At 40.4% G+C, this 21,981-nt stretch overlaps 1 protein-coding gene across 5 annotated transcripts in view; it reads left to right on the top strand.

The window, feature by feature from the left end:
* Positions 1-18,582, top strand: part of LBR (lamin B receptor) — a 33,070-nt gene extending 14,488 nt beyond the window's left edge. For 4 of the 5 annotated variants that reach the window (XM_053604047.1, XM_053604049.1, XM_053604048.1 and 1 more), the window contains exons 7-14: positions 3,267-3,321; positions 5,794-5,985; positions 7,277-7,380; positions 8,510-8,635; positions 12,456-12,624; positions 14,979-15,059; positions 15,255-15,377; positions 16,590-18,582. In XM_053604047.1, the coding sequence (XP_053460022.1) occupies positions 3,267-3,321; positions 5,794-5,985; positions 7,277-7,380; positions 8,510-8,635; positions 12,456-12,624; positions 14,979-15,059; positions 15,255-15,377; positions 16,590-16,750 (1,011 nt within the window). In that variant the 3' untranslated portion in view covers positions 16,751-18,582. Of the gene's footprint in view, positions 1-3,266; positions 3,322-5,793; positions 5,986-7,276; positions 7,381-8,509; positions 8,636-12,455; positions 12,625-14,978; positions 15,060-15,254; positions 15,378-16,411; positions 16,547-16,589 lie in introns of those variants that run through there. The other variant, XM_053604051.1, reaches the window with a different exon arrangement.
* Positions 18,583-21,981: the final 3,399 nt, after the last annotated feature.

The raw sequence follows: 21,981 nt of genomic DNA, 5'->3' as shown, positions 1-21,981 counted from the left end.
ATTAGCAGGGCTTGGTGGCAGGTGCCTGCAAGTCCCAGCTACTGGGGAGGCTGAGATAGGAGCAAATGGCAGCGGTAGGAGGATAGAGCTGTACTCTGGAAGGCCGAGATGAGTGGATTTCTTGAGCTCAGGAGTTCCAGACCAGCTTGATCAGGAGCGAGGCCTCTGTCTCTAAAAATAGCTGGGCATTGTGGCGAGCACCTGTAGTGCCAGCTATTTGGGAGACTGAGGCAAGAGAATCACTTGAGCCCAAGAATTTGAGGTTGCTATGAGCAGTGACACCACCACAGCACTGTACTATCAAGGGTGACAAAGTGAGCTTCTGACTCAAAAAAAGTATATATATACAGGGGCTGGACACAGTGGCTAATGTCTGTAGTCCTAGCATTCTGGAAGTCCAAGGTGGGAGGATTGTTTGAGCTCAGGAGTTTGAGACCAGTCTGAGGCATGAGCAAGAGTGAGACCCTGTTTCTACTAAAAATAGGAAAACGAGCTGAGTGTCATGGCAGGGGCCTGTAGTCCCAGCTACTCAGGAGGCTGAGGCAGGGGGATCATTTGAGCCCAGGAGCTTGAGGTTGTTGTGAGTACAGCACTCTTGCCTGGGGCAACAGTGTGAGACTGTCTCCAAAAACAAAACAAAAAAAAAAGATGAATTTCTAATTTGCATTTCTTTAAAAAATTGTCAAGAATGTCTTATGTTCTTTACAGATTCACGTAATATCTTCAAAATTTGTCTCCATTGCTAAGTATAATTTTTTCTTCCTTTAGTAGAATACTTTACATGGATATATTTAAAGGAACATGAGATTCTCTAAGCAATGAATAATTTATTTAGAGATCTTATTCTTTGGACTTTGCAAGTTTACCAGCTATCTGTAAACCAAAGGATCAGTTTTACCAGGCGGGGCAAATGGCAGTGGCAGGAGGGTAGAGCTGTAGACTTAAACACTGTGGTATTTCACCATAACTTCAGTGGCTCTCAGAAGGATTTTTGTGATATTGAATCATTAGTCATTTTAATGGTAAGGCTGTATGATTAAGTTCAGATTAATTTAGGGTAAGAGTATTTCAAACTAGATAATATTTATTAAGAAAAGTAGTTTGGGGCAGTGCTTATGAGTGCTGGCCACGTACACCCAGGCTGGTGGGTTCGAACTGGCCCGGGCCAGCTAAACAACAATGGCAACTGCAACAAAAAAAATAGCTGGACGTTGTGGTGGGCACCTCTGGTCCCAGCTACTTGGGAGGTTGAGGCAAGAAACTCACTTAACCCCAGGAGTTGGATATTGCTGTGAGCTGTGATGCTACGGCACTCTACCCAGGGTGACAACTTGAGACTGTGTCTCCAAAGAGGAGAAAAAAAAAAAAAGAAAAGCAGTTTTGGTGGTTAAAAGTCATATGTGTGTGTATATATATGTATATATTTTGTACAAATTACATATGTATTTACTAAAAATACCTATGTAAATATATATTATACAGTTATCTCTTGCTATCCTTGGGGGATTGATATTGGTTCCAGGACCTCATGCAAAGTGTTAGGATGTTTAAATCTCTGATAGAAAATGGTATAGTATTTGCTTGTAACCTATATACATCATCCTCGTGTACCCCCTCACTTCAAGATTACTTACAATACCTAATACAATGTAAATGCTATGTAAATGGTTAAATGCATATTTAGTACAGTTACAAGCTGAATATTTTTGATCTGTGGTTTTTTGAATCCATGGAGGGGGAACCCATGGATATGCAGGGTTGGCTATATATATGTATCTGTATATTCACTGGCTAAAGTCCAGCACAGTATTTTCTAGACACTTGGGATCTACCTATGATCCTTTAATAGGTAAGGATCATCTGAAATTAGCATGTGGGATTTTGTTAATCCGTGATCTCAAACAGATTTCACATTTCTACTCCTGGGAGAGGACAAAGGCTCACTAAAGAAATCCATAGCTGATGAAAGGATAAAAATAGTTTAGTCCAAGGCAAGTGATACTTTATTAGTATTTTACAGTTTAAAATGAATTGCTACATTTGTGAATAGTTACCTTAGGGAGTAAAATACATTGCTCAGCCAGTTGAGTCTGTTTCTTGAGTACCTTTCCCATGGATGGTACTGCTGAAGGTTGTGTGTGATGCCATCTGAAAAGATGAGATGGTCCTGATCCATGAAGCAGTCTCAGTCTTTTAGTGGAGATAAAAGAATCTCATGAAATGGTTAAATACCTACATGTGCATATTTGTATAAATAACTAAGTATTTAAGTAGCATGTGGTCCCTAATAGATTGTATAAGTGGGTAGACTCTGATCAAAGAGGACCTCACAGATGAAACACAGTGGAGTCATGCTCTTATTTTGTAAGCAGTAGTTTCAGATTTTAAAGCTAGGGATCCCCTGGATATAAAGGTTTTTTTTTTTTTATGAGACAGAGTGTCACTATGTTGCCCCGTTAGTGTACCGTGGCATCACAGCTCACAGCAACCTCTATTGGGCTTGAGCGATTTTTTTGCCTCAGCCTCCCAAGTAGCTGGGACTACAGGCGCTTGCCACAACACCCGGCTATTTTTTTTTTTTTTGAGACAGAGCCTCAAGCTGTCACCCTGGGTACAGCCGTGTCATCACAGCTCACAGCAACCTCCAACTCCTGGGCTCAAGCGATTCTCCTGCCTCTGCCTCCCAAGTAGTGGGGCTATAGGTGCCCGCCACAACGCCTGGCGATTTTTTGGCTGTAGCCATCATTGTTGTTTGACGGGCCTGGGCTGGATTTGAACCCGCCAGCTCAGGTGTATGTGGCTGGTGCCTTAGCCGCTTGAACCACAGGCTCCAAGCCCCAGCTATTTTTTGGTTGTAGTTGTCATTGTTGTTTGGCAGGCCCTGGGCCAGATTCCAACCTGCCAGCTCTGGGGTATGTGGCTGGCATCCTAGCTGCTGAGCTACAGGTGCCAAGCTGATATAAAGCTATTTTAAGCACATTTAGTTTTGTGGTGGTACATGGGATGGTTGGGAGGGAGGGTGGCTGTTGCAGTACTCTCAGTACTATGCTAAAAAGTTATTACCAGATTTATATGTAAGATAAATTTCCTGAAGTTAGAATTGCTTCATCAAAGGGCTTGTAATTAAGATTTTTAAAAATTGTTCCTAAATTTCCTTACTAACAGAGATCCTCCTCAGGCATTTTGAAATTTAAATGATTTTAGAAGAGATTTGTATATGAGATGATGATGTGTTTTTTACATTAAAAATTTTTTTTTGTCTTCAGGTTGTGGAAGGAATGCCTCTTATTGATGGAAGAAGACTCAAGTATAGATTAAATGGTGATTATTTTTTTCCCTAAATATTCAACTGATACTAAGGATTTGAGAGCTTAAACTTCCGAGTGTTGTACTTTTTAAACTATTAAAGCTGATTACATCAGAGTAGTAAATAGTAAATTATCTCTTAATAGTTTGACGGGCATGCAAATAAACTGCTTATATCCATAACCAGTGTAATAATTATGCCATGTAAAGTAACATGGCCTCTTGGTTGCTCTTTTCCATCATCCAGTATTATTTTCTTTCTTTTTTTTTTCCAGTATTATTTTCTTAATAGCATTTATCACCATTGGAAATCAGTGCAGTTGTCAAGGATTTTATCATCCTGAGGCAAGACCATGGCCTGAGAAGCCCTACACGGATGTGGGTGTCCTGGCCTACTCCTGGCCTTGCTCACATCCTCTGGGCTGCCTCGAACGTGTGTCACACACTCGTCTTGGGGCCTTTGCCTGGAGAGCTTCCCCCCCAGAATGTCTGGAAGCTCCATATCTGTCTTATTTATGCTGAGAGAAGTCTGCAGGTTCCTTTCTTTCCCCAGCCTGTTTTATTTTTCTCTTTGACAGTTGTGCCTTTCTAGCAGCAGCATATGTGTTCGTTAAGGTTTTTCCACTAGAACGCAGTTTCTGGGGCTGGAACCTGGGTGTGTTCCTTGTGGTACCCCTGGTGTCAGGGAAATGACTGGGCGGATAGTGGGCGCTTATTTCTGAATGCTGGGAATGAGGGCATTGTGGGCTGACTGAGTGGCTGAAGAAATAGGCAGACGTTGCCCCCACTTGGTCTGGCACACTGCATGGTGTGAGTATGTGCTGAGGGCATCCGTCTAGCTTTGACTTTTGAAGACTTTGGCAAAGTATAAATTTTACTAAAGTTCAATATTTTACTAAATTAGTGTTTTCTTTTTTTTGGAAATTACCTTACATATTTTAATGCTTGACCTTTTTATCCAGCCAATTCTCACCTTTCTAACTTTGAATACTTTTTATTGAGTGACTTCTCCAGCATCTGCTCTCTCTGCAATCACTTAATCACTAACAGGGGAGCCAGAGATATTCTAGATGAATTTTAGTGCCAAGCATGTGCAGCATCTAACTTAGCTCAGTGCCTGACCCCTGGTAGGTTCTTAATACTGTTTGCTGCTACTCTCAGGCTTTCTGTTGCTTTTACCAGACGTGTGCTGATGGGACATGTTCTATAATCTTTGACACCTCCAACCCCCAGTGTTGAGCTTACCATGCCAGAGAAGCTGTCTCGGAGGGGAGTGTTGTTTACTTTTTGCCATCAGGTCTTTCCATGTTAGTGTTTTTTGTGTTTCTCTCTGGGGCACCCATTCTTTTCTAAGCAGTCTTTTCCTGTATTTTTGCTTCCCTTCAAGAGGTGTGGGACATTCAGAGGCTGAGCACAGCACTTGGACATGGAGCTACTGGAGCTGCAGAGGAATGGCTGGTCTAACTGCTTGATCCTTTTAAAAATTTCCTCATCTAGTTACTCTAGTTTTACCATTATAAACTAAGGAGAGACCTAAGAAATTTTGAATGATAGAAGCTAGAGAGCAAAAAACTGCCTTGTCTACTATTCTTTTTTTAATCTTCTTACATTTTATGAAAACTAAATGCATATTTTAAAAGTTAAAATCATTAGAAGTTCTTTGGAACAAATGTGATATATAGAAAATAGGGATTTAAATAAATGTGAGGCAGCCGTTTTGCTTTGCAAAAGCTTTGGCCTTAGGATTCTTATAGGAACAGCAGCTACCTCTCTATTAAATGCTGTTTGACTTCTCACTTGGAGTACAGCTCTTTAGGCAGAACTATCATTTAGCCAAAAGAAATAATGGCAAGGCACTGAGCCTCTCTCTGTTGGTCACTGACTTGGGAGCTTTCAGGGCGCTGTTCAGCTTGGGAGTCCCTTTGTGCCCCTCACAGCCCCTGCCTGCCCTGGACGCTGTGCTGTGGCCTTCATTCCGAGGGTAGGGTCTTGAGAGGGTAGAACATGACTATAATTTTGAAACCATTATGGACAAGTTAGTGTAGGTATATAATTTTATAGCTACCAAGATTACCCTACCATTAGACTTTAAAATGTTTTTAACCCACCAGCTCTGTTAGCAGCTATTTGACTTTGCCCATGAAAGTTTGGATTATGTGAATTTTGAGGTTCTTTTCAGCTTTATAATAGTGAATTTGTGTGTGCATCTTTTCAGCTTTCCCTTAATTAAAAGCAGATAAAGACTATTTGAACTGAAAAATATTAATTGTAATTTAAGTGTATTAAAATATTTGAAAAATTATGTGAGATATGGTATCTATATTGAAATTATACCTTGGGGCATTGCTTATTGCAGATTTGTGTGTCTTTAATCTGAGTAATGAAATTAAGACTGTCAAAGTAACACTGCATCGTTTATAATGGTATAAGTCTTGTGTGAGCCCTGGGTTAGTGTTAATGTTCCTTTCTTTCCTTGTTTTTTTGAAGGATTCTATGCCTTTCTCCTGACATCTGCAGTCATTGGAACATCTCTCTTCTGGGGCGTGGAGCTTTCCTATGTGTACAGTCATTTTCTTCAGTTTGCACTTGCAGCCACTATCTTTTCTGTGGTCTTGAGTGTTTATCTCTACGTACGCTCTTTGAAGGCTCCCAGGAGCGAATTGTCACCGGCCAGCTCTGGTGAGCAGTGGTAAATTGCACCTTGGATAAGTGCATCTCAGAGCACTCCAGCAGCCATTTCTAGCCTTGAGTAGATTGCTGTTTTTCTAACTTCCTTTTATGGGAAATGAAGAGAAATAAGAATAGATAAAAAAGCTTAAAAAAGTTAAAGAAAAATGAGTTTGGGTGGCGCCTGTGGCTCAGAGTAAGGCATTGGCCCCATATATCAAGGGTGGTGAGTTCAAACCCAGCCCTGGCCAAACTGCAACAAAAAAATAGCCGGGCGTTGTGGCAGGCGCCTGTAGTCCCAGCTATACTTGGGAGGCTGAGGCAAGAGAATCGCCTAAGCCCAAGGTTTTGGAGGTTGCTGTGAGCTGTGACACCACGGCACTCTACCGAGGGTTAATAAGTGAGACTGTCTCAAAAAAAAAAAAAAAAATCTAAAAAAAAAAGAAAAATGAGTTTAAAGGAAGAAAATATTTTTGATTTTTCCTTTATACTTTCCTATTCATTTCTCTTCCTCCGTTAGTCATTTGATGACTTTACAGGCATCACAATTTATGTCAAATACTATTTTTTTGTCCAAAATAATAAACCCTTAAAAAAACAAAAAATAACAGAGGTTATAAATTGGTTGATTCTGACATAAAATATTTAAACAAGTGATTCTGACCTAAACTATTTAAACCATTAAAAAAAAAAAAAAAAAAAAAGGTTACTGGCCAGGTGCAGTGGCTCCTACCTCTGATCTTAGCACTTTGGGAGTCTAAGGTGGGAAGACCACAGAGGCCAGGGGTTAGAGACCAGTCTGGGCAATACAATAGACTCCATCTCTTGAGAAGATTTGGCTTATGCCTGTAATGTCAGCACTCTGGGAGGCTGAGGTGGATGGATTGCCTGAGTTCATGAGTTCAAGACCAGCCTGAGCAAAGTGAAACTAGCCGTGTGTTGTGGCGAGTGCCTATAATCCAAGCTACTTGGGAGGCTGAGGCAAGAGGATTGCCCAAGCCCAAGAGTTTGAGGTTGCTGTGAGCTGTGACACCAGGGTGATGGAGACTATGTCTCAAAAAAAAAAAAAGTAAAATTAAAAAAGACTCCAGTTTCCTTAAAATTGAGGGATCTAGGCCTCTGGGCCCCAAAGGGTCTAGGAGCTGCCTTTCAGTCGGGGCGGGCATCCCTGGGCTCCTTGGTCTGTCCTGCCCCTCTCTACTCTTCCCACCAGGACTGTCCTCAGGCTCTTGTAGGCCATAGTCCAGTTCTAAAGCCTCGTGAGTGGGTTTGGAACACTGGGTAAAAACTTCTCTTTCCTTAGGAAATGCTGTCTATGATTTCTTCATTGGCCATGAATTAAATCCTCGAATTGGTACTTTTGATCTCAAATACTTTTGTGAATTACGTCCCGGATTGATTGGATGGGTATGTCTTTTTTTCTAATTTCAATTCAGTAGTTCAAATTACTCTCTAGAAGGAAATGTAGACAATTTAAAAATCTATCTACTAAATACAAAATATTTTCTTGCTATAAATATTTTCCAGAGGTTTCAGATACCCTGTTATAAGTTCTAAAAAATTAAAGAGTTTTTCCTTGTTTTATTTTTATTATATCAGTTTATATTTATGTAGGAAAGTGATAGAGTGGATGAATTAATGTAAGAAAAAATGTATTTTCCTTTTTAAAAAGTTTTACCTCATTTTATACTTGCAGGAGAGTTGTAAAAATAGAGCAGAGTTCCCTTACATCCTTCATCCTACTTTATACAATGTTGACATCTGATAACGTAACCATAGTATAAGTTCACACTGCTACGGTGTTATTAACTACAGCCAAAGACTGAGTTTACCGATTTTTCCACTATTGTCCTTTTTCTGTTCCACACTCCATAGGATCCTACAATGCAATTAGTTGTTATTTCTTCTTAGTCTCCTGTAGTCTGTTGTTTAGTTGTTTTTTTTTTTTTTTTGAGACAGAGTCTCACTATGGCACCCACAGTAGAGTGCCGTGGTGTCACAGCTTATTGTAACCTCAAACTCATGGGCTTAAGCGATTCTCTTGCCTCTGCTTCCCAAGTAGCTGGGACTATACGCACCCACCACAATGCTTGGCTATTTTTTAGAGAGCGGGTCTTGCTCTTGCTCAGGCTGGTCTTGAACTTTTGAGCTCAGGCAATCCACCTGCCTCTGCCTCCCAAGTGCTGGGATTATAGGCTAGAGCCATTGTGCCCAGCCCCTGTTTGGTTCTTTTCCTTGTCTACTGTGACCTTGACACTTTTTGAGGAGTACTGGTCACTCACGGGGTCCGTCTGTCTCCTTATGATTGGAGTGAGGCTGTGTACTGTGGCAAGAACCCCATGGATGGTACTGCATCCTTCTTAAGTGCATCGTATTTGTGGTGCTGAGGTGTCTTATTCCTGGCGGTGGGTGTGTTAAGGTGGTGTTTTGCCAGGTTTCTTAGCTGTGATTTTATTTTTTTCTTTTTGTTTTCCCTTTGTAGTGCTCAGATTTCTAGGAAGGTAGTTTGAGATTATAGTGTCCCTTTTTATTTCAGGTTGTTATCAACTTGGTGATGCTTTTGGCCGAAATGAAAGTACAGGAACGTACAGCTCCATCCTTGGCCATGGTTCTGGTTAACAGTTTCCAGCTCCTGTATGTGGTGGATGCTCTCTGGAATGAGGTAATTCATTTTAAGAGCCAAGGCTTTGGAGTCAGCCAGTATTGAATGTGGGCGACATTACCTCTCAGAACTTCAGCTTCTTGCACACAAAGTGAGGGGAGTGCAGCCTGCCCCCAAGGCCTATTGTGAGGAGGACAGAGATGCTGTCTGTGCAAGTGAACGCTGACAGGTGGGACGTTTCCAGGCGTTTGATAGGGCTTCCATATATGTCAGCAGCTCTTTTATTTGAAAGTAATATTCTAAGTGTTGTAAGGTTGGTGGAACTTGGTTTTGTTTTTGTGAGTGGTGACCAATTTATATAAATAAAATTTAATCCCTAATTATGTCACTTGAAAATGGGTGGGTTATTTTTAGGATGGTGTTTTTTGGATTGTCGAGAAGCAGCTAGTTCTTAAATGACAGGGGAGATCTTCTATTGTTAGTGTTTCAAAATACATAGAGTAGCTCACATTAGATGAATATAAAATCCGAAACCAAGGTATGTGGAGAGAGCAGTTTAACCAAAGCCACGTTTCCAGCTCAGCTCTCTTCTCACACCTTGATGAGCCGTTAATGTTTCCTACTACTGGAAGAATGGTGAATGTGTATTTTCTCTGCCTCAGCTGCACACATTTCTTTTAAAAATTATTTCTTCCTCAAGCCTATTTTACAACTATTTTAACATACTTACTCTTACATTTGTGATTATCTCCGAATTCCAAATCCAGTTTTCTTTGAATTTTAATGTCCACAGCGGCAGCTGTACATCGTAGTGTTGCAAAACAATTTTTTCTGATGGTCTGTTGAGACGGTCTGTTGACATTTTGAGAGAAGGCCCCTTCCTTTTGATTTGGAGGCTTTTTTTTTTAACAAACTGTGCAATTTGGTTATCAGTGGACCATGTCCCATCAGGTTGGTCTTTAGTTTTGGGCTTCTATGCAAGACCACAGAGAATATTTAGACAGAACAACTTTGCAAGTTTGATATTTCAGTGATCTTCCTGTTCTTTAGGAGGATGAAGAAGGACCTCTCTGAGGCAAACAGATCTCACTTGCAAATAATGGGTTAGTGTTACCCTGATCATAGATATTGTGTTCCTGCCTCTTAACACAGCCCCTCTTTCAGAGCTTTGGAAGCTACAAAGATGGTGAGAGCATCCAATGTTGAAGACCTTTAGAATTCCAGGGCTACCCAAAATTAAACATGGTTTTGAAATTAAAAAAACTAGGCTCGGCGCCTGTAGCACAGTGGTTACGATGCCAGCTACATGCACTGAGGCTGTCAGGTTCAAACCCAGCCTGGGCCAGCTTAACAACAATGACAATTGCAACAAAATTGCCGGACGTTGTGGTGGGCGCCTATAGTTCCAGCTACTTGGGAGGCTGAGGCAAGGGAATAGCTTAAGCCCAAGAGTTTGAGGTTGCTGTGAGCTGTGACGCCATGGCACTCTATTGAGGATGACATAGTGAGACTCTGTCCCAAAAAAAAGAAAAGAAAAAAAAAAAGAAATTAAAAAACTACCCTTTTGTAAATGCACTTAGTAGGTTTATCTGCTGTTATGTAGTAAGTGGCTCCTAAGGAGCAGGTAAATTCCTTTTCACAAGTAAAATGATGTTTCACTGTTGCTTTATTACTTCAGAGACTTTTTTAACACCTTTATTGAGTAGCTCTCTAGTTAGCAGTGACTTTCCCGTCTGATGGTTTCTAGCTTTCTGTCATGTGCTAGTTCATATTTTGTATAGATTTAGCTAAACATTGACTTCTGTTAACATAAACTTCTGTTAACTTTTGTTAAGGCAAAAGTCTCAAGGCAGTGTTAATGTAGCCTCATAGATAGAGGATTGGATTTGGGACTTTTTTCCTTGCTTTGGTGGTATCTCAACCAGAGTATAATTAGAACTTCTTGAGGAAGATGTTTGATTTTCTTTATCATCTGGCTTTTCACCAGGCAGTTCAGCAGGTGCTTAATAATTTGCTTATTAGGTCCTTTGGTAGAAATATCCTTTGTACTGAGGAATAAGAAAACTGAGAATGTCAGTTTAACTATGAATGCCCCTTTCCTCCAAGCCTGTTTGTAAATGCCTTGCTCAGGAGCTGAGTGGGGCTGAGTGTCCTACCCCAGCTGGCACCAGATGTACGTTTTGTGCCTCCCACTGCCTGGTGCTCTTGTTGCTGTTCCTGCTTCTGATTTTAGTCTGTGCCCATCTTTTTATCAACTTTGTCCTGTTTTGGGCCAGGAAATCAGATGACACGTTTTAAAAGTTTATGTATGTAAGAGTAAGCACTTTGAGGAAAGTTCTCATTCCTCACGTTCTCATTCATATGTGGAAGCTAAAAAAAAGTTGGTCTCATAGACGTAAAAGTATAACAGGATAGTGGAGTCTGGGAAGGTGGGAGAGGGAGGATGGGTATGCTGATTATCCTGATTTGATCACTATACACTGTATGATTGCACCATCACCATGTCCCCCTAAATATGTACAGTTACTACGTATTGTATATGAAATTAGAACTAAAGAGAATAGGCACTCTGTTGTCTAAGGAGTGTGAACCTAAGGGCCTAGCTTTTGTGACACTGCTTTTTCTGTTCTGTGTTTTCTGTTACATGTGGCTTCTGGTTTTCTGTTCTTTGCGACAGCTGATTCTCCGTTCTATGTTGTGTTGTTTGCTTCCTGTGGTAAAATACTCTTTGGAGGTATTAGTCGTTTTCCTTAACCCAGAACTTTGATTCTTCAACAGAGCTTACCCTAGCTAATTTTTCTGTATCCATGGTGTATAGTGAAATTTGAGGCAGTTCAGGCTAGGTCTTGTGAGTTTTGACCATTGTCGTGACTCCACATTCTAGAGCTGGCCTGCAGATATCCAGCTCCAGAGGTGATCTGGCTTATGCTAACCAGACCAGAAGAGGGTAATGCACTTTTATTAATTTACATGAGAAATAAAACAGTTCACTGTGTTGCCAGGTAGCTTATTTTCTTCTGTGGAAAATCTACATGAAAAGCCAGATTGTGATCAGAAATTAGGTTGGGGCACATGGAATTAAAGAGAATTGATTTTTTTTTTTGAGACAGAGTATCATTATGTTGCCTTTGGAAGAATGCTGTGATGTCACAGCTCACAGCAACCTCAAACTCTGGGGCTTAAGTGATTCTCTTGCCTCAGCCTCCTAAGTAGCTGGGAGTATAGGTGCCCGCCACAACATCTGGCTATTTTTTTTGTTGCAGTTGTCATTGTTAGCAGGCCTAGGTCAGGTTTGAACCCACAGGCCCCAGTGTATGTGGCCGGTGCCCTAACCACTGAGCAACAGGTGCCGAGCTGAGAAAGAATTGATCTTATTATCAGGAAACATGGTTTGAACACTTTTCCCCATGTGAGGCAGGGTGCTAGATGCAGGGGTAAGAAAGGCAAAAACATGTGATCCCTATCTTTCAAAGACGTCTAGACCAGTGGAGAGAGAACAGTTTCTGTAACTCGCTGCTGGGTGTTGGCATCCGAGTGCCCAGTTCGAAGGGGGAGGAGCCAGGAAGGCAGCAGAGGGAGCAGAGCTCATGCTGAGGTTGGAGGGGAGATGCCAGACAGAGCAGGTGCCAGGCAAAGCAGGGAGGCATTTTAGCCATCTGTTATCTTAGGCACATGGAGGGCCAGGATGATGTGACAGCACAATAACCTAGTGTGATAGACAGGCCAGAGAAACCAGATCTCTCCCTCTTTAAAAAAAAAAAAAAAAAGTGTTGTTTGGTGACCTGTCCACGGCCCTTATACATTTGCCTATAAACTAGTACTTTATTTGAATACTTTAAAATAGAAGCTTTTTCTCCCTTTATCCCGTTTGTACTTGTAGGAAGCACTGTTGACCACCATGGACATCATCCACGATGGCTTTGGCTTCATGCTGGCTTTTGGAGACTTAGTGTGGGTTCCATTTATCTACAGCTTCCAAGCCTTTTACCTAGTCAGTCACCCAAATGGAGTGTCTTGGCCTATGGCTTCTCTGATTATTGTTCTGAAAGGTGGGTATGGATTTTGGTCTGTGTGTGTGAAACATGTACTGAGTCTGTTGTGGTCTGGTATCTACCTATTGGTAATGTGCCATTTTCAATTGTCATAATTAGCTCTAGTTGGAAGTAGTTTGTGATGAGTGAGTAATAAGATTCTGTTTCTTACAAAGAGAATTGATGGTTCAATCTTGGGTTCTTCAGTAGTTCTCAAAACAGATTTTTTTATTTTACTTATTTTTAATTTTTTTTTGAGACAGAGTCTTACTTTGTTGCCCTTAGTAGAATGCTGTGGCATCACAGCTAACAGCAACCTCAAACTCTTGGGCTCAAGTGATTCTCTTGCCTCAGCTTCCCGAGTAGCTGGGACTACAGGTGCCCGTCACAACGCCCGGCTGTTTTTAGAGACAGGGTCTCGCTCTTGCTCAGGCTGGTCTCAAACTCCTGAGCTCAAGAAATCCACCTGCCTTGACTTCCCAGAGTGCCAAGATTACAGGCATGAGTCACCTCGCCTGGCCCTAAACAGATTATTTTAAACCGTCTTGTTTTAAAATTTAATAAATTTAAATAAATAAATTTTGTTTTAGTAATGATTCATCTTTTCCCTTGAGTGCCTGCTTTTTGAAGGAAGACTGGTCTTGCCTTCCTAGGGCTCACTGGTGCTGTATGTGGTGTGAGGTGTGTGAATGATGCTAATGAGGGATGGAGATGATGAGAGTTCAGGGTAGAGAGAGAACTTTTCATGGGGGAATGTCAGTGTAAACCTGTTGTAGGATATGGTGTTTGATCTGAGTTTTAGTGGGTAAAATGTTTTTCAGGCATAGGAAACAACTCAGCAAGAGTGAGTGGGGACATGTAAGATGAGACTGAGGGAGAATGAGGAGTCCAGTTTGTGTGCAGCTCAAGTCCACGAGGGTAATTTGTGGATTTCCCTTCAGGATGATTTTACTTTGTCATCACTCTGTTTATTAAACACCTCCCCCACAGGTTAAGTAGTGAACATTAGCTTTGGACTTCTGCTATACTTAATAGTATTTGTGGTGGAAGAAATTCAAATCATTGGTTAAAATTAAGGTTTAGTTTCACCATTGTTAGGTATCAGTGTCAGCCATGCTCATGTGTTATTGAAATGGTTTATTTTACAGTTAAGCTAAAAATGGGAGTATCTTAGTCTGTGCTGCTCAAACAGTACCTGAGACAGGTAATTTGTAATGAGTAGAAATTTATTTGGCTCATGGATCTGGATGCTGGGAAGGCCATGAACGTGGCAGCATCCTATGGCAGAAGGCAGAGGGGCAAGAGATGGCGAGAGTGAGAGAGAGAGCAGGAGGGTCCCAGAATCGCTTTTATAACAAACCCACGTTTTGTTTTTCTTTTTCTTTTTTTTGAGACAGAGTCTCACTATGTCGCCCCGGGTAGAGTGCCGTGGCATCACAGCTTACAGCAACCTCAAACTCTTGGGCTTAAGTGATTCTCTTGCCTCAGCCTCCCAAGTAGTTGGGACTACAGGCGCCTGCCATAATGCCCAGCTATTTTTTGATTGCAGTTGTCATTGTTGTTTAGCAGGCCTGGGCCAGCCTCAAACCTGCCAGCTTCGGTGTATGTGGCTGGCGCCCTAACCACTGACCTACAGGCGCCGAGCCACAAACCCACTTCTGAGACAGTAAACCGACCCCTGTGATAGGGACACTGATTCATTCTCTTAAACGCCCCACCTTTCAAACTGTTGAGTTGGTGATTACGTTTCCAACACGTGGACTTTGAGGACAATTCAGACCATATCAGGGAATAGAGTTATTTCTTATTATTTATTGAGGACTGACAATATAATAGTTATAGTCAGTGATAACGTAAGGGCCTATTGATTTGACATTTTGAAACTTGAATTAAGTTATAAACATGGAGGTTTATAGTGGACTTCCCCATATTTTTAAAGTATGAGATGTTCTGGTACTGACTCTAAGCTCATATTTGATTAATCAAGTATTGTGCTATAGCCATTAGGTATCATATATGGCAGATGAGGTAGCCTGTAGTTTTGCTTACACAGAATACTGGCATTGATTTTATTGTAACGTGGGCTGTCTTAGAATTTATTTTTTTCATATATGTAACTATGTTTGTTAGTTCTGCCTTCAGTGTATTCCCTAGGTGGATGATGGAAAGTAGTGTGATGGATTTCAGGAGAGTTATTATCTTTTTACATTCTAGAATTGAGAGGTTTTGAATTATTGCTAAGAATCAGACTGTTTTCTGCTTTGAGAATTTCCTCAGAGCACAGAAATAATTTCTAAGAGAAATTACAAATGCTGTTAAGTATTAGATTATATCTAAATTTCTTAACATAGAAAAATATGTTAAAATTACAGTTTGTGGATATGTAATCTTCCGATGTGCAAATTCTCAGAAAAATGCATTCCGGAAAAATCCCAGTGATCCAAAGCTTGCCCGTAAGTATTGATTTATATTTACATTACATGTACATATACATATTAAATGAAGATTTTATGTCTCCTGGTTTAGAGCAGTGGTTCTCAACCTGTGGGTCGCAACCCACAGGAACTGTATTAAAGGGCCACGGCATTAGGGAGGTTGAGAACCACTGGTTTAGAGGTTGTTAAAGATGTATTTTCATTTTTATATAGATTTAAAAACCATTCATACTTCAACGGGAAAAAGTCTTCTGGTTTCTGGATGGTGGGGCTTTGTTCGCCACCCCAATTACCTGGGTGATCTCCTCATGGCTTTGGCCTGGTCCCTCCCATGTGGTAAGCATCTCAGAAAAGCACTCGTTTCCTTTTTAGCCACCCAAAAGATGTGTCTGTATGTGGGGACTGTGGACAGGGTCAGTGGGTCTTTTGTTGCCCTACGTCTAGGTCGGGTTGGCCATAGCAGATGAGACAGCTCCTGACCTAGGAGCTGTTTTCTTGTATATGTGGCTCCGCATTTATCCAGCTTCTGAGGAGAATTGGAAATTCATAGAGCCTGAAATTTTAAGCTTTTTTTTTTTTTTTAGAGACAGTCTTATTTTATCGCCCTTGGTAGAGTGCTGTGGCGACACAGCTCACAGCAACCTCCAGCTCTTGGGCTTAAGTGATTCTCTGGCCTCAGCCTCCCAAGTAGCTGGGACTATAGGCGCCACCACAATGCCTGGCTAATTTTTGTTGCAGTTTGGCCGGGGCCAGGTTCGAACCTGCCACCCTTGGTATATGGGGCTGGTGCCCTACTCACTGAGCCATAGGCGCCACCCTACTTTTAACTTCTAAAAGCAAATTTTTAAGTTTTCAACAGTGCCTGATAGCTTTTTTCTAAGGAGAATTTTTTTGAGACAGAGTCTCACTTTGATGCCCTCAGTAGAGTGCTATGACATCGAAGCTCACAGCAGCCTTAAACTCTTGAGCTCAAATGATTCTCTTGCCGCAGCCTCTGGAGTAGCTGGGACTATAGGTGCCCTCCACAATGCCTGGCTGTCCCTTTTGCTCAGGCTGGTCTCAAACTCCTGAGCTCAGGCAGTCCTCCCGCCTTGGCCTCCAGAGTGTTGGGAAACCTTTGGTTCTTAAGATGAAGAGAGGGAAGTTCTGTTTCTTTGTGTTTGTCCTCACTCCACAGGAGCTGTGCTGACTGGTCTGTAGGTGCTCCTGGTTGTGTTCTTCCCTGTCCCACGATGGAGAAGGGCAGTTTTTCTTCTTTTGAGTGAAGGAGGGCATGAAATGGAGAAATTCGCATTAAACATGAGGAAAATGTTCTAAGTATGGTTAGAATGGATTACTAACCACTCTTCTCTGATTTGCATTTAATTTAGATACTATCTTCCGCCACACACCAGTGGGTTTTTATGGGTCAGTATAGTTGTTTTTCCTCTTAATTGGAGAAAATGAAGTAATCTTATGGTTCATTTTTAGAGAATTGGGGGAAAGCTGGAAAAAATATTCTGTAGTGAAAATAAAAATACCTGATCCTATTTACTTTGTTATCTACAGGTTTTAATCACATTCTGCCTTATTTCTATGTGATTTATTTCACCATGTTGCTTGTCCACCGAGAAGCCCGTGATGAGAACCATTGTAAGAGGAAGTACGGCCTGGCATGGGAGAAGTATTGTCAGCGCGTGCCCTACCGCATATTCCCATATATTTACTGATTTTGGTCTGTCATATTTTAGAAAATATTCCTGCAATTCTGGCTTCCATTTGCAAAAAACAAGAAAAAAATTCAAAACTAAATTTCTTTTGTTGCACTGTAAATTTTTTTTCCCTTTTGAGTCAGGACTATAGATAGAGCCAAGTAGTAGATCTTTTAATACAAGTAGTAGATCTTTTAATATAGCCACGTTTTTATAACATAAGGAAAAATGCAAATAAGGATGTTAGATTTGCATTTTAAGAGGAAATTTTCAACCCTTAAGAATCTGAAAACAGTCTTATTATAAATGCACTATAAAGAATACTATTGATGTGTAGGGCTTTTGATTACTTTTCAAATTTTGGTTTTTTCTCTTTTGCCAGTTTTTTCTTAAATTAAAATTTTATTATATTTAAAATGCATTTGGTTTATTTTGGTAAGAGAATAGAATCTTCATTTGCTTCTCCTTAAATCATTTACTAGTTATGTAATTTGAAAGTAAAAACTGGGCCTGTATTAAATATTATATGTGAAGAGTGATGAAAGATTATTAGCAGACACTGTTTGAGGGAGACCATTAGTAGCAGTTGGCTTACCCTCAACTTCTTAAACTATGCTTGAAGATGTAAATACATAGCTTACTTTTATGTAATATATGGGGACTTTGGATTTTTCTGTATAATATTTTAAATGTGAGATGATTGTCAGGACTTTTTTTAACAAAAGCATTTTCAGTATTTTAAATTAAGTTTTATAAAGAAATACATGTGAATTAAAAATTTTGAAACAATTAGAATTCATTTAATATTGTATAGAAGATGCTGTTAAAACATAGGAAAAATATTTTTTTTAATCCAAAGTTTGTGAATTTGGCTTTGCTACCTCACTTGCAGGTGTTGGTTTCTTTGTTTTTTCCTTTATAAACTATTGCAAATAGAAAAAATAGAATAAATATATATTTTTGGAGTAACATCAGTATTTAAACGTTTTTACACAGATTGGTGTTTGAAAAAATTGCCATTTCAGGCTAATATTTTTATATATTTGACTTTAAAAAAATTCAACAGTATTTTTGCTGAACTGTTTTTGCTTCAACTATTTAGCTTGTGCAGTTTATACTGTATTTTTTTGTATATCCTTTATACTTACAAAACTTTACTTCCTATAAATGAGTGTTATCTAAAAACTTAAGTGTTAAAGTCATTTCTTTCAGTTTAATAGATGTGCATAAGGTAGCTGTAGCGATTAAATTCTAGTGAAGTTGATAAAGTCTCATTATTCATTGTCCTATGATGGAACAGTAAGCAAATTCATTGAATTTTTATATTCAAAGTTAAATTGTTTTCAGTACCTTAACCATAGAGGAATGTAATAAACATGATGTGTATGTCTGGGATTTTACTATACATTTTCTATATGAGCCATTTAGATATGCAGTGTTCACAATTTAAACTGTATGTAACTTAGCTAAAATGTGATCATGAAGTTGGTTTGCTATAGCATTCCTCATTCTATAATCTTTAAACATTGTTTTAGTGAAATTGTCATTGTCTTAATAGTCCGCAGTTTTTTTTTTTTTTTTTTGCAGTTTTTTTAATTTTGCTTTTCTCCTGACACCCAAAAGTGGTGTCCCAGTATGTTCTGTATTAGATTTGCCAAGGAAGCATTAGAGGAGGAAGAAGGACATTTAATTCTTTCCCTGGTAATGAAAAGAGCCTGTTATATCTACACAGTGCTTCAGTTTCTGGATATCAGCTACGATTTGTTTTTAATTTTGTCTTTGATGTGTTTATTTGACAAGTTTTGTAATGATGTCTTATGTTGGAAATAAAGTTGAAAATGTTGCCTTGATCACTTTGGAGTCTCATTTTTTTGTCTGCAACTCTGTGATTACTGGGACCAAGATAGGAGTCCTTAGATTACCACCCCACCAAGCGTCTGTATTTTTAGGGTCATTTACTTGGGTCCCTCCTGGACCACAGGGAGTTCAAAAGGCAAATGGGCACCCCTGGCAACCTGCTGTTAGGAAAACTAACTCCTTCAGGTTTGATGTAGTTAGTGCTCAATTATCACAATACTTTTACATGAATTTATATTAATCATAGAATCATTTATATGCATTTGAAAGGGGATACGTGTGAGAGACATTTACGGCTGCTGACAGTGTGTAGTGCTCATTCGATTCTCTGGTAGATTCTTAACTATGAGATGTGAAATGAGATCAGACAGCTTCATCTCTGAATTCCCCTTCCTGGCATGATACTACATAGTGGCATTTACATTGCAGAAGGTGGGTTTGTCAAAATTTGCACCAATACTAAACAAGTTAAAAATACCACATACAGGCTCAGCGCCTATAGCTCAGTGGCCAGGGTGCCAGCCACATACACCAGAGCTGGCAGGTTTGAATCCAGCCTGGGCCTGCCAAACAACAATGAGAACTACAACCACAAAATAGCCAGGTCTTGTGGCGGGCGCCTGTAGTCCCAGCTACATGGGAGGCTGAGGCAAGAGAATTGCTTAAGTCTAAGAGTTTGAGGTTGCTGTGATTTGTGATGCCATGGCACTCTACTGAGGGTGACAAAGTGAGACTCTTGGAGTAAAAAAAAAAAAATCACATGATTTATACTTTGTTCCTTAGTTTTACACTGTTTGGGAAACGATGAAGTATAGAATTTTAACAAATGATACAAGATGGGGTCTTACTACCCTGTTTCCCCAAAAATAAGACAGTGTCTTATTTTAAGGTGTGCTCCTAAAGATGCGCTAGGTCTTATTTTCAGGGGATGTCTTATCTTTCCTGTAAGTAGGTCTTATTTTCGGAGGATGTCTTATTTTCAGGGAAACAGGGTAGGTACAATTCACTTGCATATAGACAGTGCAGATTCCTAGAAACAAATAGGTGTTAATATTTTGCTCTTGGCTATTAAACTACTGTTGGTTATAAGTCCCACCCTTTCCACCTTGCCTCTTTACTACAGAGAGAATGGACTATTTGATCTTCATTTGTGTACACATGTGGTATTTCTGCCCATGGACCATTACCAAGGTAAGGTGATGCTAAAATGTGGCTTTGAATTCTAGCTCTGCTCGCCCTTGGCAATGTGGGCCTGGGCATATTACATTAGCTCACTGAGTTACCTCAGTTATAAAATGTGGCTGATATGTCTGAGGATTTTACAGGAATTATTAGTGCTCGATTATACTAAGAATAAAATTAACATAATTCTCTACAGAAATGTTAGATATTAATCTAGTTTACCAGATTCTCAGGATTTGTTTTAGTGAATTGTCATTGTTTCTTTCTTGGTTTTGGAGATAGAGTCTCACTTTGTTGCCCTCAGTAGAGTGCTATGGTGTCACAGCTCACAGCAACCTCAAACTCTTGGGTTCAAGTGATTCTCTTGCTTCAGCGTTTGGAGTAGCTGGGAGTACAGGTGCCTGCCACAACGCCTGGCTATTTTTAGAGATGAGGTCTCTGTCTTGCTCAGGCTGGTCTCAAATCTGCCTCGGCCTCCCAAGTGGTGGATTATAGGTGAGCCCCCAGGCTTGGTCTCATTGTCTGTTCTCTTTTTTCTTTTTTTTTTTTCCAGTTAGAATGGCTTTTATTAAAAAGTCCTGAAACAACAGGTATTGGTTTGGATACAGTTTTAACACTAAAATGTCTAAAAAATTGAAATTTTCAAAAATTCCTTATTTCACAGCCATAGGAACATGTTTCACATTGTTAAAGTTTTGTGGACTGTTAAGAGTCCAAGGACATTTGAGTTCACTCATCACGTCCATTCTGCGTGCAGTGTTCTCACTGGACAAGACATTCTGTTGTGCTTTCTCCTTGAATTCATTAATTAGGAAGTCAGTGCCCAAGGCCATGCCACAGTGCCTAAAATTCCTTCACGAAGGGACAGGATGTTTGTTGCAGATGTAGTCTAAGGCTCCAAGGGTAAACAGTTCTTGGGATATGGCTGCCATAGCAATGGTGTTGTTAGGATAATTCTAACAATCACAAACAATACAATTACAAAAATGATAATCCACATCATAATCCTTACACTTTGGACCATCCATGGCTGTCCTCCCAGTGATTTCCAGCGGGCACTGTAAGGGCTCCTGGGCTGCACTCCCAAAATAGACTCTGTGCTTTAGTTTACTCTGCCGTGGTCTCCACAAACATCTCAGCACTGAGTGGTGCGTTCTTTTTACCTGAAGATGTACATAAGTTGGTTCCCACTCTCATCCTGATGAAAACTTTGTTCTGTGAACTTTATTTCAGCTCAAATTTAATTAGCCGTTTTCTTGATTTCTTTATTCAGATCTTCAAAGTCTTCTTTTGTGTTTCCTTCTAGAATGCAAGTACGGGCTGCCCTTGGTCCCGGGAAGGATACTTCACCAGAAGATGACAGCGTGCACATCCTGGCTCCCGGCGGTATAACTTCTTAGAAAGCCGAGCCCATTTTCCTCACGGGCCGCCAAGTCGGGGCTTCCATGTGGGCACCGCGGAGACTTCTCCATTGTCTGTTTTCCATGGCCAGAAAGGGCTAGTGAAATCAAACTGGACTGCATTTCTTTAAGGGAAGAAGAGCCTTCTCTTTTATCTCAGAAGGCTATAGCCAGGCCAGCAGTGTAGTATTCTGTGTTTACTCAGAGCAGCCAGGGGAAGAATTCCAAAGAACCCTACCCCTGTATATTTTACTGTATATAACTGCACAAGTCACTTCATCAAAAGTTAATAAAAGTACACCCTAGCTGGGCATGGTGGCTCACACCTGTAATTCTAGCACTTTGAGAGACCAAGGCTGGAGGATCACTTGATGCCAGGTGTTCAAGATCAGCCTGGGCAACATATCAGACCCTTAAATAAAGAAAAATGAGCTGGGCGTGGTGGTGTGCACTTGCAGTCCCACCTACTGAGGAGGCTGGGATCACCTGAGCCCAGGAGTCTGAGGTTACAGTGAGCTATGTATGATTTAGCCACTGCACTCCCCATCCTGGATAAAAGGGCTTGTTAAAAAAAAAAAGAAAGAAAAAAGCCCTGATTATCTTGCCAAGTACAGTGGTTTTTACTGGTAGGAGAGTCAAACCTATTATACTAAAGGTTGTGCCAACCTGTGCTAAAGCCTAACTCAGCGTTTCTCAACCTGCGGGTCGCCATGACCTGTTTGTAACAATGAAAATGCATCGTGGTATTAGGGAGGTTGAGAACCACTGGTCTAATTCAAGGGACTTTGCATATCAGGTCTTAACGTGCTT

This window comes from Nycticebus coucang, chromosome 10 (assembly GCF_027406575.1).
Source record: "Nycticebus coucang isolate mNycCou1 chromosome 10, mNycCou1.pri, whole genome shotgun sequence".
NCBI classification, from domain to species: Eukaryota; Metazoa; Chordata; class Mammalia; order Primates; family Lorisidae; genus Nycticebus; species Nycticebus coucang.
Note: the sequence above shows the minus strand (reverse complement) of the source record. Positions and strands in the feature narration are given on the sequence as shown.